Raw genomic sequence first — 19,009 nt, 5'->3', positions numbered from 1 at the left:
TTCTAGTTCTAGATCCTTGAGGAATCGCCACACTGTTTTCCACAATGGTTGAAGTAGTTTACAGTCCCACCAACAGTGTAAAAGTGTTCCTATTTCTCCACATCCTCTCCAGCACCTGTTGTTTCCTGACTTTTTAATGATTGCCATTCTAACTGGTGTGAGATGGTATCTCATTGTGGTTTTGATTTGCATTTCTCTGATGGCCAGTGATGATGAGCATTTTTTCCTGTGTCTGTTGGCTGTATGAATGTCTTCTTTTGAGAAATGTCTTGAACAGATCATATTTGAAGCCATCTGTTCCTTACCTGGGACCTCATTGGATCTGCTTGCTTGCTTCCTTCCTTCCTTCCTTCCTTCCTTCCTTCCTTCCTTCCTTCCTTCCTTCCTTCCTTCCTTCCTTCCTTCATCCCTCTATCCTGCAAATATTTTCAATACTTAGCATACGCTAGGCCCTGTGCTAGATACTGGAATTATAATAGTGAATAAGATTCACAATCTGGTGAACAAGAACAGACAAAAACAAACGCCTTCAATAATCACAATTTTGATCATCTTTATGAAGCTGAAGCATAAGTACAAGGAAATGGGAGCAAGGCCATTTAGCCTGTAGGGTCAGAGAAGGACTTTTTGAAGAAGTGACAGTCAGACTAAACTTAAAGGATCTATGAGAGCTGTCAGGGTGTGGGGTGGTAGCCAATAGGGAACCTGCATAGCGAAGAGGTCACTTGTGTGAAGGCTCATAAGCAGTAGAGAACTTTGTATGTTTAAGGAACTGAAAAAGGACCAATGTGTTGGGAGTATAGTGAGTGGATTCTGATATTTGCAGCAGGAAAGTATTGAAGTTTTGCAGACAGAAAATGACATGCACTAATTTACATTGTTTTGAAAGACCACTGACTGCTCCTGAGGAGTGGCCTGGAGGAAGGCATGCACAGAGGGGAGATGAGTTAGGAGGCTATTGCAGATGTCCATGAGAGGAATAAGTATGCTTTGGGCATGAGTTGCATAGTGACAGTACAGAAGGACAGTGGCAGATTTGCATATATCTTAGAGGTTGAGTTGATTGGACAAAGGATTTGAAATCTAATTAGCACAATTATGGTACATAAGTATTTGCTTTGGACAACTGGCAAGCGATAAAACCATTGACAAACCAGGAAACAGAAGAGATAGAACAGATTTAAGAGAAAAGGTAATATATTCAGTTTTGCAGTATTTAGATACCTGCAGATATTCAATGATTCAGGATGCAGCTGGCACTAAGGAGAGTAGTCTGGATTGAAGGTAGAATTTTATGAATCATTAGTTCTTCATTTCATAGTTCACATAGAGTATAGTGATGTGAGAATTATAGGCATTTGTATATAGGCTTAATTTCTTCTGGTGCATTGTTCTCTGGAGCCCTAGGAGCCAGGACCCTTGGCTTGTCATTCTCAATTGTACTTTTGCACATGCTTTGCATGAAATAGCCTCAGAAGGGGCTAAATAAGTGAAGTCAGAGTCTAAGGTTCACAGGGGACACAGCAGATATTAGAGTGGTAAGTTGATACTGGAAAAGCATGGGAATATGGGTGAGTTTGAAAGCAAAATGTAAATCAGCATGTTCCTTTCAGTGTGGTGACAAATAGTGTAGAAATTCTTCAAAGATTGACGAAGGCTACTTTTGTCATTGCAGCCATAAGGTTGACCTTGCAGGAAGAAGTAGAAGCCAGAACAGAGCCTAGGCTGCCTCTCTGGGTGTGGTCTCTTTCCTGCCACCCACTGTCCCCATTATTCTATTCACCATCCAACAACATGCTTATCCTTCATTTTTAGTCTGTATTTTGGGCAGAAACAGAAACTTGGATAATTTGTGTCATATTTATTTAACTCAGTAGAACATAAAGTAGCATTCTTATTCCTGATAATTCCTTAAACATCCTAATAATTCCTTAACTACTATTTATTAGTTATGTTACAATATAATGGAGACAATATTTATTATCTCCTTCATACAGGTTCCCAAACATCCACTTAACTTAGTTTCTCCCTTGTCCTTTTAATTCAGCATTCCCATATGCATCTGCCTTTATTTTCTGATTTTATTATATCCTCAGTTTTTTGTCATCTTTTCCTCAGTCATTTTGCAATTGGGTTTGATATGATCTAATTTTATTCCAGTAATTTAAATATTTGTTTTAATCTCATTATATTAGTTTCCTAGAACTACTATAAAATTACCATAAACTGAGTGGCTTAAAACAACGTAAATTTACTCTCTCACCCTTCTGGAGGTCAGGAGTTGAAAATCAATGTGTTAGCAGGGCTAATTCTTTCTGGAGACTCTGAGGGAGAATCCCTCCCAGGCTCCTCTCCCAGTTTCTAGTGTCAATCCTTGGTGTGACTTGGTTTATAGATGCACTGCTCCAGTCTCTGCTCATCTTCATGTCACCTTCTCTGTGTATCATTGTCCCTTCTTTTCTCTTATGGACACTTGTCATTGGATTTAGGGTCCACCCAAATACAGCTTGATCTCATTTTGAGATCCTTAACTGAATTACATCTGCAAAGACTCCTGTTTCAAATAAAACCACATTCACAGGTTCACAGGTTCTGGGTGGGCATACCTTTTTGAAGGGCCACCGTTTGACCTGCTGCAGTTTCGTTGTATTAATTTTAAACTTTTCTCTAAAATGTTCCATCCTTATTCTAATTTTCTTTTGTCATTTTGTAACTTGGAGTTATAAGGGGACTCTACGTTATTAGAGCAGTCAGGCAGTCAGTGAATAGGATTTATAAAAGAAAAACACTACCTTAATACAAAAAAAAAGTGTTTTCAGTGAATTGTATCGCTTTTCCGCGGTGAAATGCCTCATCTTTCTGAGAGACTGCACTTCCTGCCAGTGCAGGCTCCTGAACAATACTTGCATGGCCATTTGTATGAAATATTGTATTAAATATTTGATATGGAATAAGAGTACCTAAGAATTCTGAAATTCAATAATTTGATGATTAGCAGGACACTCTTACTTTTCAAACCCCTTTTACATATATTAGATCAATATCTCCAGTGGAGTATTCCAGGAATCTCTAGCCCTGTGACAAGTACCATGAAAATATATCTTTTGTCAAACAGTTATATGAGAAATGCTGCTAGTATGATATATTCCCTTCTAGGAAAGTGACAGTTTATCTAGAGTTTTCCCCAGTTTATTTCATCATGCAACACTGTCTCGTAGTGTTTAATGCTCATGTTAGGAGCCTTAAAAGAGTTAGTAGGTGTGAAATACTGAGAATAGTGTCTCACATGTGGGAAGTGCTATGTGTTTTGCTCCTGCTATTACTATTGCTGCTCCTGCTACCACTTCCAATACTGTTACCCAGTGTGAAGTGTTACATTAGCCTCATTTGACAATTTTAAGTATATTTATAAAGTCCTTCTCCTTTTCCCTGATACTTTGGTTTTTACTTCTGTTTCCTGGGGCTTGGACCCGCTCTTTCAGTATACACACTATTCTATGGACTAAGTTAGTTATAACATATTGCTGACATTTTTATATTCTTCTCTCTCAGTATGTCTATGGTGTCCACAGAATTTACAGTTCTTGAGCAACTGATCAACTGCAATTGTACATCTTCATCATAAGTGATGCTGGGCTTCTCCTTTTTTACTTACTTACTTCAGGATCTTTACCAGCTACTCTAAGGCATTTTTATTCTGAGCCTGATGGCTTTAAAAGTTAGCAACCGGTATCCAGGATCCCTTCAGAATATGGCTTACGGGTGTAAATTCTACAGATTCAGATACCTCATTCAGTGCTATCTTTTAAATGTTTCAAGGCTCAGAAGCAGTACTTACGATCTTAGAATTTCTCATCTTTTATACTGTTCATTAATACTTTTATACTGTCTCATATAACCTCATCTTCTAAATTGAAAACTGATCTCGGCCAGGCTCAGTGGCTCATGCCTGTAATCCCCAGCACTTTGAGAGGCCGAAACAGGTAGATCATTTGAGGTTAGGAGTTTGAAACCTGCCTGGCCAACATGGTGAAACCCCGTCTTTACTAAGAATACAAAAATTAGCCAGTTGTGGTGGCAAGCATCTGTAATCCCAGCTACTCTGGAGGCTGAGGCAAAAGAATTGCTTGAACCCAGGAGGAGGAGGTTGTAGTGAGCCAAGATGGCACCACTGCACTCCAGCCTGGGCAACAGAGGAAGACTCAATATCAAAAATACATACATACACACATACATACACACACACACATACATACGTAACTGGTCTCAATGCAGTTAATATATGTAACATTCCCTAATTTACCATAGTGCTTTCATATAGCAGCCCTGATCCAAGAATTTGGTTTTACTAGTCTCTTGCTTGAAAAACAAACAGAAATTCATCTAAATTGGGAGAAATTCCCATTTTTTCTTCCTAAAAATTTAACCAGGATCCTAGTTATGAGGATCAATGCTGATATCTCTCTTTTTCCTGATATTGACTGATGTTTGACTTTCTCTGCTGAATCCCAAATCTGCATAAGGTAGCAGGTTTTAACTCTGCAACTCTTTTGCTCTTAATAGCATTAATAAGCTGACTACATAATACTTTCATTCATTGCTTCGTGCATTCAACATTTGTTGAGCCTCTGCTTGCACTAAATACTCTATCACACACATGTCTCAAGTGTTATATACAATATAGCTTAACATCTGAACAATAGCTAGGAATGCCAGAGAAACTCTTCTTGTGTCTAGGCACTTCAAACTTACCATCCACATTAGCCCTAATACAGGTTTTTTTAAACAAGCATGTTCTATAACACTCCTGAGAAGTCATCATCAGGCTTTGCTTGAACACTCAGGGGACTTTATGTTCCATACCACACAAAACACCCTATTTTCTGAACAAAATTAAGTTTTTTTTTCTTATATGGATCTAGAAATTTGATTTACTATAGCTATTTGCTATGATTAGTTCAAAATAAATATGTATTCTTCCTACCAAGGTAACCCCAAATATACTATAAAATAATGTATATTCAGAATAAATATACTATATACTCTCCCTCTCATGATAACCTTTCATCTGGTATGTTCTTTCCCCTTCCCCACGCTTCCTTCCTACCTCGTCATTCCTTCCTTTTCTTTTCTTTTCTAAAATAATTAATCAATTCCTCATCATATAAATGGTTGTCAATCTCTCACCATCTTCACCATCCTCTGACAAATGCACTCCAATTTGTCAGACTGGGCACAAAAATTTCAATATTGCCTGACTCATTGGCTGAGATTTTTCTTTATTCAAAACTCATTCTTCCCCAGTTCATTTCCACCTTTCCCTTTCTCCTTCCTCCTCAAAGGGTACAGTGCTACATGTTTGAATTGAATCCAAGCACTTCTTTCCTCATTTATTCTTTAGTTGTTGCATCCTCACCATTAACCTCCTCCATAGTTCCCCACATTCATTCATTCATTCATTATTCATTAATGCATTCATTCAACAAATCTTAATTGAGAGCCTACTTCAGGGCAGGCACTGTTAAAATACAGCAGTGAATAGCATGGATAAAATTCCCTGTCCTTATGGAGATTCCACTTGCCAGTAGGGAAGGTAGCTAATGGATTTAGAAAAATAATTAAGTGTATTATGTTAGACGTTACTGAGTGCTCTGGGAAAAAGAAACCCTACCAAAGGAGTGGTACTCATGAATGCTGAGGGATGGCTTACAATTTTTAACTGGGCTGGTTGGGTGAATAAAACTATAGTATCATTTTCCCTCTTTCTGGCAGCATAGCAGAAAGCTGGTTCATCATTTCTGAGTTAGTTCAATGGTAGAGCAGGCTGACACCAGCCACTGGCTCTAGAAGCTTCCCTTTCTAACAGGCCACTTGTGTGACCAGGGAGCTTCTGTTATTATTAGCTTGCATAAATATCCAGTCAATACATAGAGCAGGATGCTGAAACTGTAATCACAGTGTGTGCAGAGCATTTGTGCCTCACTTCAGCGGTAGGACAATGGGAGTTTGGGAGATTGCAGGTACTCTACCTACTTCTCTGCTTATGTGTTGTTCCCACAATAAGCTCTGTTTCTGTCAGCATCACATGGCACTAGTGGTGCGGATCCATGACTATTTTATAGGACATGACAGCAGGCCTCGTTGTGAAGGTTGCATTTGAGTCAAGACTCGAGGACGTGAAAGAGAGATTCTGCCAGTGCTAAGGAAGGGGTATGTCTGACTGAGCAATGTGGCCAGAGCAGAAGGACCAAGAGGAAGAGTAGCCGGAGATGAGATTCAAGGGATAAGTGAGGCCAGATCACTTAAGGCCTTAAAGCTTTTACTCTTGAAGAAACAGGAAACCATTGGAGGGATTTAGGCAAAGGAGAAACATGGTCTGCCTTTAAAGTTTTAATAGGATTATTCTAGCTTCTGTGTTATAAAAAAGACCATGAAAAAGAGATGACAAGGTAGGCGCAGGAAGACCAGTTAGGCCCATACAGCAATCAAGGTAAGTAATGATAGTGACCTGGAACAGTGCGTAGCCATGTAGGTGACTATATTTATATTTTGAGGGTGATCCAAAAGGATATTATGACACATCAGATGTGATGTGTAATAGTAAGAGAAGACCTAAGAATAACTCTAAGGATTTTGCCCTGAGCAACTGGAGTTTGGAAGGTTTTGTTTTGTGTTGAGGGCTCCAGTAGAGCCTAATGTCTAATCATAGCATTCTCAATCCAAAATGAATCATTTCCATATCTCTACATAATTTCTGTGTCTATATCTTCACTAATTTCTGAGCTCCTTTGATGTCAGAGGCTCTACCTATCATTGTATCTCCTGTAATATCTTAGCACAGTCTTTGGCACATTAGCCATATAATAAACATCTGCCAAATATTTTTTAAATATGGATTTAAAATTAACATCTTGATAAACCGTATGCATATAAATAATCTGAAATCCCTAGGCAATTCCCCATAGCAATAAGAAAGACCTTATACTTACTTTGTTTTCTTGTTAATAGCTTTATATGTTTATACTCTGTAGCATTGAATACTAAGTAGTGGTTTATTTTTTACAATAATCCTAGACATAGTTTTCCTTGTTACAGCTTTGGATTTTGGGTTAACAGAAATTTGTCAACTTACCATTCAATTAAATGAAATTAATCTAAATTGTTCCTAGTTTTTTCAATATATAAAATATACAATATATAAAATATACAATAAGCACTAAACAACGGGGTTTTAGATCATTTTGTTTGGGAGAGATTGGGAGCAGTTAGTTGATACTCTGTCTATGAATTTTGCAGGCCATCTAAAACAATATGCCTGAGTTCTAAAATAAAACCAGGGTAAGGATCACAAATTTAAATTAAGCATTCATTAAATTCTCAGCATGTTCTCTGCTGTTAGGCCATCTGTAGACAATCTTGGCAAAAAGAACCTCCTAGACTGCTCATCAAAGCATCCCACTTAGGAGTACAGTTCTTCAGGAAAACATCTAGGGCCACTGCTGGGCAGCAAACGCAAGTGATCACTGTGTTGACGGTACCATTGGCCCAGTCTTCTCATATTCTTACTAACAACTTTTTGTTACCGAAGTGAGTGAGAACACATGTGCTTGTTACAACTAAAAACTGAGTGTTGAGGAATGTCTATGGCAGAGGATACTTAGCAAATAACTTAGGGTAATGTTCTCTGATACATGTAATGGATAATTGTTAGTTCAAAAATACTTAGGATTTAATAACTAGTACCTGAAGGAAGAGTGTCGATTGAGGTTGGTTTCCAATGTGTAAAAATTTCAAGTATTACTGAAAACTGAGTAAATTTTCGTTTACTCATGAACATTAATAGCACAATCAAGGCAGAACATAATACTTTAAAGCAGTCCTTAGCCTTGGCACAAAAGTATAGGCATTAAATATCCAGTCACTAGTACTTTTTTATCCTACCATAAACACTGTGTTCTTTTTCTTTTTAATTGACGTTCTTCTGTGTTTTGTGGCTTTATCTTCTCAATCAGGTCTCAGAACTGAAATAATAACCACTAATGATTTGCCAATCAGTTATTATGGCTATGCTGATAACTTCTATTCCCAGTTTATTTATTTAACAGATAACTTCTGTTCATATTAGGTAATGTTAGTACTTTAGGTTTTGCTTAACTTGGAAAACTTGATAAATAATATTTGACTGTGCTCTTAATAGTTCCTAACTGGAAACATTAAGTCACTAAATTATGAGCCACTGAGGCATTTGCTAATAATGCCCCATGAATGTTAGCTCAATTGAGAGCCAGGTGTCATACACATGCAAAATAACCAGATACCTACCTAAGTGTGATGGTCTCTCTAAGCAAGGTGTCCTCCCTTGTCTGTGCTAATATAGAGTTGAAAGTGTTTGTAAAAGGGGGAAAGTTAGGCCCTTAAATGAAGCATCCAGTTTGCAAATGATTACCTATTGAAAAAGGTCATAGTATTGGTATAATATTATCTAAATGGATGCTGATGTGCATAAAAGGGTTCTCTCAAGAAGCTTCCAGAATAACATGATGCAGGTAGGTTATCTGTAATGTTAGTCAGTGAATGGAGAGTCTAGGAGGTGATAATCACCTCAACATCCACATTTAAATGTCAGTGTTACTGAGCTCTTTTTAATTCTATTCCAGGACATACACCTACCAATAATTTTTGCTTTAGAAGTTTCTTGGTATTGTAGGAGGAGTTTGATGATGAAACCATGCATCTGTATATGTAGAAACACGTGGATATATTATCAGTATGGACGGAAATATATTTTACAGGTTAAATCATTCTAAAAATATTTTTATCAAATACCTTATTCTGATATTGCTTGCATCTGGGTTTAAATCCATACTTTCTTGGAGAAACATGTTATCTTTTACTCTTGTCTCAGTAGGTGCCTGGCATTCAAATGCTGTTTTCCCAGCTCAAAGGAACTAAGGCCCAAAGGCAGTTACCATTGATACATAGGAAGAGTGACAACAATAAGTCACGCTACAGTGTGTAGAAAAGTAGAAAGCATCCCTACCAATCCTTAAAATGTTTGGCTGAGAGCTATACACTGGGTGGCAGGAGAAACTGATTAACCTTTTACTCCTAAGAAGATTCCTCAGGCATAGAGTATAGTTAATGCCATGAGACATACAGTAGTTAATAGGTGTTCAGCATCTCAGAAAAAAAAAATCGTTATTGTAGGAATATCACTGATAGATTGTGACTCTCAGGAAGCCTGGGGAATAGGACCTGAACATATTTCGCTCTTTCCTTTGTGTTTTGCTGGCCTTTGTTGGAAGTCTTATGGAGCAGTTTAAGTGAGCAGATGATGAGCTAAAGGAATGGAAGGAGGAGACATAAGGAACTTGCAAAATTAAATACCCTGCCGAGATACTTGTCCATTCAGCAGCCTCAGTCGCTTAGCACTGGACCTGATCCTGTGGAGGATACAGAAGCATATAAGAACTGGCCCCTGCCCTCCAGAATCACTGTCTAATTGGGGATACAACACAGAACCTACAGTAATTAGATATCAGAGCCATGAAGTGCCATGATGCAAATGCCTACCAGAGGGCTAGGAAAGATCAAAGAAGAGGCCAGAGTGTTGTCTGGATTGTCAGGGAAGGCTCCTGGGAGGGGTCTGGGCTGAACTTTTGAGCCAGGGAAGTTAAGGTTAGCAGAGGCCAGGGAAGGAGCAGCATTCCAGAATGAGCAGATATTTGGAGTTGGAGATGTAGCTGAGGGCCTCAGGAGGTAGTAGGAAGCTGGTCTGGGTAAAGAGAACACATGTGGAAATGTATGCAAATTTCATTAGAGAGGCAAGAGTGGCCAGATTATGAACTGTTATGAAATTCAGGCCAAGGGTTTGGATTTCCTAATTTAATAAATAGCATGACGGACTCTACATCAAAGGTGAGTTGCTGTGAGGCAGTATTTAGAACAGAAGAGAAAGAAAGCCGGAAGTAAGAAGACCATTTGGCTGGCAGTTTTCTGATGGTAGGAATGATATAGATACCTGAATTGGGATGGTGCAGCTGAAAAGTACTGCAAGATTAACTTCATATTGCAGAGGAAGAAAGCACTTTACTTAGAAAGGGGACAGGGAGGGCTGAACGGTGTACTAACTTTGCAAGGGTAGTTCACAGAGAGAACAGGGGAGTTCTTGCCTAGGGGAAACATGGGAGTTTGAGCTAGATTACAGGGAAGAAGATGAGGAATTTGGTTTCAGACACATTCAATCAGACGTAAAAGCTAGTCTTCGTAGTAGTGTCATGAAAACATTTGAAGCCATTGACTGAAATTCAGGTGAGAAGCCAAGTCATATCCAAGAATCTCCTGCATTCATCAGGGAAAAAATTAGTTTAAGTGAAGACAGCAGCGGGGCCAAAGCCTAACTGTGAGGGCTAACTGCTGTTTGGATGGAATTATAATATTTTAGATAAGATTTAAGAGGATTCTATTTCTAGCTACTTGATAGGAATGCAAATGATGATAAGGCTTTTAGAGTTAGATAAGAGAGAAGGCTAGCACCCTGATATTCTGTAATTGAAACAGAGCTTCAAGTCCTTTGGTGAAGCATTACCCATATTCCTTCAGGAATATTAGATATTTTAAGATTACAGATAGGTTATCTTATCTAATTTATCTACCTATTGTTGAAATTATTTCATTTGCATTTAACTGTGTTTTCACTGGCTTATTATTTCTCTCTTCTAGAGCTAACTTATCTCTTGTTATATTCCAGACTCTTGGTGTAAATTACCTGCATTGGAAATTTTGGAGAAATATAGTGTTTTATTTATTTATGGATAAAATAGTCCCAGAGAGAGAGACACACAAGGATGGACACTTAGAAAACAGTCCCAGCTACTCGGGAGGCTGAGAATGATGTTAACCTGGGAGGAGGAGCTTGCAGTGAGCCGAGATCGCTCAACTGCATTCCAAACTGGGTGACAGAGGGAAACTCCGTCTCAAAAGAAAGAAAAGAAAACAGTCCAAGGAGAGAATTCTAATGCCCGACAGAAGTAATGTTTGGAATGTTAGAATGAGGGCCTCTAACTACAGTTTTCACAGACATGGGATAGGAATCTTAGCACCAGATTGCCAGTAATAGAGTTAGATGTATCATTTGCTCATTAAAATGGAGGTGGCATCCTATCCTCTAACAGTGTATCATGATATCAAGAAAATGAAAATGTACCATTTCTACTGCATGACTGAAAATGACTTGGGCTGATTATAAAAATTAGTTGTAATGGCATGTATCAGTATACTTAAAAATAATAAATGTACTGCAGAATGTGCAATGGAATAGAAAAGGACTTTGATTATCAACAAGAGTATACTTCGTGGTAGGTGAAAAGTAAACATGAGGCCATTCAGGAGAAAAGTCTGTCATGAATGCATCAGTGTGTATATGAGGGCTCCAAGGCCGTTGATTCTAAGAATAACTAAACTCCCTCCAATTCTCTTGGCCAGTCTGCTTGGGTGGTGTCTGGGAATCTCCTTAATAAGTCCCTGCTATCCACAGATATCCTTAGGACCCTTTCATGACAAGAATATTAACTTTGGAAGAATTCTGTGGCTGTCAAGTCAAGCGGTTACCTGAAGAGAGGCAGAATATATTGGAAGATGATGTGAACTCATTCCCAGTTGTCTTAGCTCACTTTTACCTCATCCTTGGCTGTAGAAAACTTTTTGTCACAGTTCAGATTAGGCCATGATACAAGTAACAGCAACCCAAAAACCTTAAATAGGCTTCAAGAAGATAGTTATTTCTCTTTCCCAAAAAATCCTGGAAATACTCCAGGGCTGGAGGGCAGGGCTGGTCATCTCTGTTCCAGGAAACCTTTAGTGATCCAGGTTCCTTCAGGCTCATGCTCCACCATCCTGAAGGGGAGGCTTTCCTCCTCATGGACCAACATAATAGCTTTCACATTCCAGGCAGCAGGATAGAATGAAGAGCCAAAAAGAAAGGCAAAGGCCTGTGCCCACTGTATTCTTAGGAAAGGTCCCTGACCCTGTCTCATGACACCGTTGTTTATATTCCACTGGCCAGAACTTGGTTGTATGGCTCTACCGAACTGCAAGGGAGGCTGAGAAATGTAGCCTTCTCTCTAGGCAAACACAGCCCAATGCATAATCTAAGACGTGAAAGAAGGGGAGAATCAATACTGGGAGAAAGTATACAACCACACCTTCCTTTTCCGTTGCAGTGGCACCGTGGTATCAGCAGGTCACGTTATATAGCTGCCTGCGGAGGTGCCTGAAGCAGAGCGGCAGTTGCAGAGTAGTCCAACAGTCTCTAAGAGCAGGTACCCTGGAGTCACATCACTTAGGTTTGATTCCAGATTTTTCTCAGATGTAAAGGGGAAATAATATTAGTACCTTCCTCTTAGAGTTGTGATGATTAAGTGAAATACTGAATATGGCACTTTCAGCATGGTATCTTAAGACTTCAAAACCATTTGATAAGTGTGATTAGCTCTTGTATTAACAGTAAAATGAAAAGTTTTAGAGCATCCATATACATGTAGCTTTTTTGTACATCTCTACAATTTGGAGAATATATTTGCTTTTTTCCAGCTATAAGAGCCAGAGTGGTTTTCATTTCTAATTGCACTTTTCTCCTTTTGAAAATAAGCTGGCATGTGCATGCTTGGTTGGGAGGATGGAGGTAATTTCTAACAAATTGTATGAATGATTTTCTTGAATTTTCCATGGGTTCTGCATGTTTCATTGATACCATCTTACAGGCTTTTTTTTATAATGGTTTTGATGTGAAGGATTACTTTACAGTAAGCATCTACCGGATACCCCTTTCCACTGATGTAACAAAGTGGGAATTGGGCACTACCTCAAGAGGATGAGGCCATTGTTGGCCATCCTTGGATGGATGGATGGGATTCAAAGATGGCAGAGTGGAGTGGTATTCTCTGTGTTTGCCTATAAAAGGATAGACAGCTCTGAATTGCAAAATACTATTGTCTATCAAAATGTAAAAGTTTGACTTGTTCTTCATTTTGAAATGGTGATAGGAAAGAAGTGGGTGAAAATGAAGCTTGGTATTCCAACTTTGATGTGACAGTTTTCTCATGATTACAGACCACAAAATAGTTGTGTTGAGATATTTTTGCCGATACCTAAATGCTCTTTTGCTTCTCTCTTTTCTTTCTTTCTCAAAGCCCCTCTTTGTTCTGTGGCTTTTCTTTTGTAACTCCTCCAGACTACAGCTTTGTTCCCCCTTCTTCCACTCCTTTCTGGTCAGGTACTGCTTTACTACTTTTATTTGTCTCTTCAACTTGCTTCTGCTTGCATATAAAATATTTGAGTTCCATGTATGGCTTCTCATATGGATACATCTCCTCACAGACACTCCCTCGAGTTCCATTACCACCATGCACTTTACTCTTCTCTCTCATAAAGTCACTATTCATCATGACATTTCACTCCTCTGGTGTTTGTGTGTGTGTTCATGCCATGAGACATTTTATAATTTATCTGTTGGGGCGAGTTTGCAGAGGGATAGGGCTGAAAGTATAAAGGGGGATGAAAATTTATGAAATCATTACTTTTCTTGAAGACCAGAAAGTTTAGATGAAAAAAAGCCAATGTTTATGTATTTTCATGAAGAAAATAAATAGAATTAAAATCCCAAGTTTGTTTTCAAATATAAAAGTAAAATACAGTGCACATTACTTGAAAAGATGACTGGCATCCATGAATTCTGCAGTTCTTCAGTTTGTGTGCGGGCATTTTGGTCTTGATTTCTGTCATTACCCAGAGAGTTTAATGGCTGTTTACATGACATTTAGGGTGTACATTAGATAAAGTCTGTTTTCTGATAGATTTTAAAATTAACCTGCACATCCCAATAAAAATCATAGAATTTAGAACTAGAAAAAACTTACAAGTCATCTAGTACAAACCTTTCATTTCATAGATGAGAAAAAATGTGGCCTTGAAGGGTTAAGAGACCTGTGCAAGGTCACACAGTTAAGTTGATGATTGGTTTTTTCCATCACAGGGGTGTGTTTATGTGCACCGACTCTAACAGTAGTGCCCCAGTAATGGGACAGTTTTCAGTGAGAAAGCTATTAAAGTGGTTTGTGTCCTGAACAGTAAAATAAAATGACCTATTTTTACTCCCTTTACAGTTCTGAAATTTACAGTATTGCCATTCATTTATCTCATGATGGACACCTGGAGTCTAAAAAAAATTTCTGTCATTACAAAGCCATGAATAATGGGTCAGAGATCCCTGTGGCCAAGTGGGCAGGCTCTTCCAGGGTAACATGGGTCATAACTTCTGCTGCCTGAGCCCTGGGAACTGTTAAAAATACAGATGGATGGTGTTCCCCATTTGTCTCTTTTTCTTACACTTAAGTTCCTTTACCATTTAAGATTTATAAAGTTTCACCAACCTCCGACGAGTGATTCTCAGAATCACTGAACATATAATTGAAAACACTTTATAACCCCAAAGAGCAACAGGTAGAGAAGTTAATATAAAATGTGCTATGAAACACTAGAGACTAACAAACATGAACCACTGGAATGGAGTTTTGTTTTCAGAACAGGGCCAGCAGGGACAGGGAGAAAGTTAGCTCCTCTCCTGCCATCAAAAATTAAAGACACACACACACAGAGAGAGAGAGAGAGAGAGAACTCAACTCTGAACACAGGAGATGAATACCCTGACACCTTATTTTTGATTAGATACGTCAGTAATGTTTTTCGGTAAGGCAGTATTTGTTTCAAAGAAAGAAAATATATGAATGGCATTTATGTGTTCCTTCTGTGAGACCTGATTCACACCTCTTCACATAGGTGAATTATATAGAAAACAATAACTAAATTTATCCCCAAATAGTTTTAACATAGAAAGCTTCATTAGGGAAGAAAGTGCCGCTTAACCAGAAGTGATAACATAGATTTGACAGGAGATTTACATCAGAGCAAACTTTCGTTGTTTTGAGTGTTAGTTGAAGCGGTTACTGGATAAAATCATAAAGCTTTACCTTGGAGGTGCTAGTTAGATTACTGGGCCATCAATAGGAAATTTATGATGAAATTATTTTAGAATCTATCTCCTTAGATACTTAGATATTAACCAGTTTTTTTAATTTGGTTTTTTCTGTTTTGTTTCCTTTTATAAAACTATTCCTAACTTTGAAGTTCTTATGAAGAATGGAAAAACAGGACAATGGTTCTTTAAACTTATGAAGCAAATTTGCCTGCATCTGATTGAATTGAAACAGCAATTTTGCTGCTTTCAAACTCCTCTGCCATTATCGCTGGTCTGTAATGAAATCACGACTGTGCATTTGATAGCATCAATAACAGTCATCTGATTAGGTTCTTATGGTTGTTAACGAACTGCAAACCTACCCTCACTCCTTGTCGTTTCTTGACAGTGTTAAGTCCAAAAGTGCTGGGCATTGCCATTGCTCGGTATGACTTTTGTGCAAGAGATATGCGAGAGTTGTCCTTGTTGAAGGGAGATGTGGTGAAGATTTACACAAAGATGAGTGCAAATGGCTGGTGGAGAGGAGAAGTAAACGGCAGGGTAAGTTGGTCCTTAAGTAAAGAAGTAAATGGCAGGGTGAGCTGGTGCACGTGAATGAAGGGGACCGAGCAGTTTTTGGCCCCTATTGTGGGCAGGGAGAAGCCTCTACACTGTATTGCAGCTGTCAGCCCACAGGCCCCTGCCCTCTGGAAACTGGTGCTGTATCTTGCTGATACCAAGGACTCGCTGAAAATATTTGAAATGAATATGATAGTGACATATGTAAAATTCACTTGGGCAAGTGGGACAGCTTCCTGCTTGGAAAAGAGTTGAGGAGCATTTCAGTTCTTTTTCGACCCTGAGCCATAGAGCTAAACTTTATGTGTATTGCAAAATACCTATAAGATTAGCTGCTGATCTAAATTGGAAAGAATGGGACATAGTACCTCTGTCTTTTCATTCTGTTCTACAGCAGGAATAGGAATCATTATGCAGCGGAGCCCCCCGTATTATACTTAATTTACATATTTATTTGTGTGCTAGTGGATTAGAACACTGTTTATTTTATTCCTCCATTTCAATCATTCACTCTCTTAGGCTTCTAAGAGCAGTGAAACCAATCTTCTCACCTACAATGGGCATAAAACCCCAGTTTAATTGGGGTGTTATGAAAACAAAATGCTCTGTTTGTAGAATCTTTTGAAGTGTCAGATACAGAGTCATGTTGCTATGTTGGTTGCTTTTCTTTTTTAGGTGGGCTGGTTTCCATCCACGTATGTGGAAGAGGATGAATAAATTCAAATCCAGCATCGCACCCTGCACCAAAAATTTCAGAGAAGGGATAAATAGAAGCCTGCACAGCATTGTGAATTAACTGAAGTGTTTAAAAAGCTGCATTTCTGGCTGTTCAACATCCTCCCTCCTTAGCCCCTCCTAAGTCTTAATGCTGAGATTTCTAAAGATGCTGGTACTGACAGATTAATGGCTTGCCTAGAGCTGTGCAAGAAACAGCCTGCCAGTCTGTCATTGTCAGGGACCAGGGCAAAACCAAGAGCTGTTCTTCCCAGAAGAGCCCTGCAAACACATTGGTTCATGCTTCCCTTTACTTCATCCGGTCAGATACCATGAGTGCCAGTCATCAGTAAATCTTTAATACACTTTTGCTTTATTCTCACATGTCATTCAGCAGATTATTTGATGGTACAAAGAAACAGAAGTGTAATTTTTATTTTCCCAGCATGAAGAACAATTGGAGTTCTGCCATTTGAGCAGCTTACTGGAAAGATTCAGCCTTACTTGTCTTAAATTGTCCAACAAGGTGACTCATTGCCCGGCAAACACTGTTACCCTCAGATGTTACTCATGATATTATAAAATATGAGGCCAATGCTCAGGTTTGCCTCATAAGTGAGATATCCCTGAAGGAATTTAATTATTCATGTGGTGTCCTGATTATATTTGCAAACTTCTTTATAAAAGGTGAAAAAAGCACATAAAAGAGAGGGTGTCTTCATACTAAACCTTTACAACCTTCATGATTTCATAGGATTATTTTGGAAATATAGTATTTGACTTTATGAAAGAATGTGGGCTAGGTATATTAGGAGTAGTTGCCAATAATCTGAATAAGGTGGCATTGTTTACAGAAACAGATCAAGGGCTATAATTTATGTCATTTTATAGCAGCAGTATCTATTAACACATGCCTTTTCCTCCCATCCACCTCCTCCCCGTCCCCTCCCCTTCCGTCCCCCACAAAGATGATCTGGGACATGACTTTTTTATTACCACATTTTCTTGGAGCACAAACAACCTTGTTGAGGATTTTGGAAGGAAAGCACAGCTGGGTCCTTTATTCATTTCTGGGACAGAAAGAGGGTCAGTGGGCTTTTGTGGGCTTCCAGCTTCTCTCAGAGTCTCCCCCTCTGCAGCCCATCCTGGGAGTGTATTGACTCGAGGGAATATGAATCTTGCAGTACATTTGTTTTGCCAAGCCATCACTCTTTTATGTGAGGAGCCTAAATACATTCTTCCTGGGGTCCAGAGTCCCCATTCAAGGCAGTCAAGTTAAGACATTAACTTGGCCCTTTCCTGATGAAATATTTCTTCCGCAGCAGAAGTTGTGTTCTGACAAGATGCAGAGAGTGTTTCATGTTTGGAAAAAAAGAAGCAGCATTAACTTAGTAGAGCTGAACCAGGAGCATTCAGTTCTGAAATTTTGAATCATCTCTGAAATGAAGCGGGTGTGGCCTGCCCTCTCCTCAAGCCGTTTGGGTGCCAGAACTCAAGGTTCAGTGGACACATCCCCCTGTTAGAGACCCTCATGGGCTAGGACTTTTCATCTAGGATAGATTCAAGATCTTTACCTCAGAATTATGTAAACTGTGATTGTGTTTTAGAAAAATTATTATTTGCTAAAACCATTTAAGTCTTTGTATATGTGTAAATGATCACAAAAATGTATTTTATAAAATGTTCTGTACAGTAAAGTTACACCTCAAAGTGTACTCTTGGAATGGATTCTTTCCTGTAAAGTCTTATCTGTGACTCTGTCTGGGGAATGTTTTGTCTGTTGCCATCAGCTGAACTTTGTTATGGAGGGAGCAGCCTCATACAAGCAGAAACACTCCTGTGGATGGTATTGTAGCATGTATTGTTTAGTCAATAGACCCTCTCCTTATAAATGGTGTTTAGTCTTCCTGTTGCATTTCATGGGCCTGGGGGTTTCCTAGCAGAGGCTATTAGAGCTCCTTTTTGTGACATTACCAATTACATCTTTGTCTACGTTTAATACTTTGTATTGGAAACTTCAAATGCTGCGGATTTGTGTAGAGTTCTAATACCAAAGACAGAAGTAAATGTTTTCCATATACTTTGTCTTGCCTGTATGCAGCCCTTGTGTAATATGGTGAATTAGAGTGGTATTCCACTTTGTATTATTTTGTAAATATGTCAATACAATAAATAGTGACTAAGTTGATTTCTAAGAGTTGGAGTCTTTTTATTGAATGATCCCTGTATTAGTAAGCGTTCCCCTAAAAATGGATGACACTGGATTGTCGGGCCTGTACCCGGTCATTGCCAGCAGTCCAGAGAGGACGGGAGCCCTGTATGTTGGGGGGGGGTCACCCCCGCACCCCCGCCAGCCCTGCGGACGCTATGCGTCTAGTAGGAGGGCCGCTGCGGTGAGTCTTGAAGCCCAGGGCTGGACCCAGGCAGAGCCGCCGCAGGTGCAGATCTTGGTGATAGTAGTAAATATTCAAAGGAGAACTTCCAAGGCCGAAGTGGAGAAGGGTTGCATGTGAACAGCAGTTGAACATGGATCAGTCGGTCCTGAGAAATAGGCAAGCGCCATTCTGAATGGATAGGCGATGGCCTCCTTGCCCTCAGCCAATCGAAAGGGAGTCCCGTTCAGATCCCCGAATCCAGAGTGGCGGAGGTGGACCCCTCCAAACGTCCAGTGCAGTAATGCGAAAGATCCCAGAGAAGCCGGCG

General features: G+C 39.2%; 1 protein-coding gene across 1 annotated transcript in view; it reads left to right on the top strand.

The window, feature by feature from the left end:
• Nucleotides 1-18,494, top strand: part of VAV3 (vav guanine nucleotide exchange factor 3) — a 140,735-nt gene extending 122,241 nt beyond the window's left edge. Inside the window, exons 11-12 of the mRNA XM_017893971.1 lie at nt 15,423-15,574; nt 16,268-18,494. Of these exons, the coding sequence (XP_017749460.1) occupies nt 15,423-15,574; nt 16,268-16,309 (194 nt within the window). The 3' untranslated portion in view covers nt 16,310-18,494. The remainder of the gene's footprint in view (nt 1-15,422; nt 15,575-16,267) is intronic.
• The last annotated feature ends 515 nt before the right edge of the window (nt 18,495-19,009 follow it).

The sequence above is a fragment of the Rhinopithecus bieti genome, unplaced genomic scaffold (genome assembly GCF_001698545.2).
Source record: "Rhinopithecus bieti isolate Rb0 unplaced genomic scaffold, ASM169854v2 scaffold_22040, whole genome shotgun sequence".
NCBI lineage: Eukaryota > Metazoa > Chordata > Mammalia > Primates > Cercopithecidae > Rhinopithecus > Rhinopithecus bieti.
This window is presented reverse-complemented; position numbering and strand designations above follow the sequence as displayed.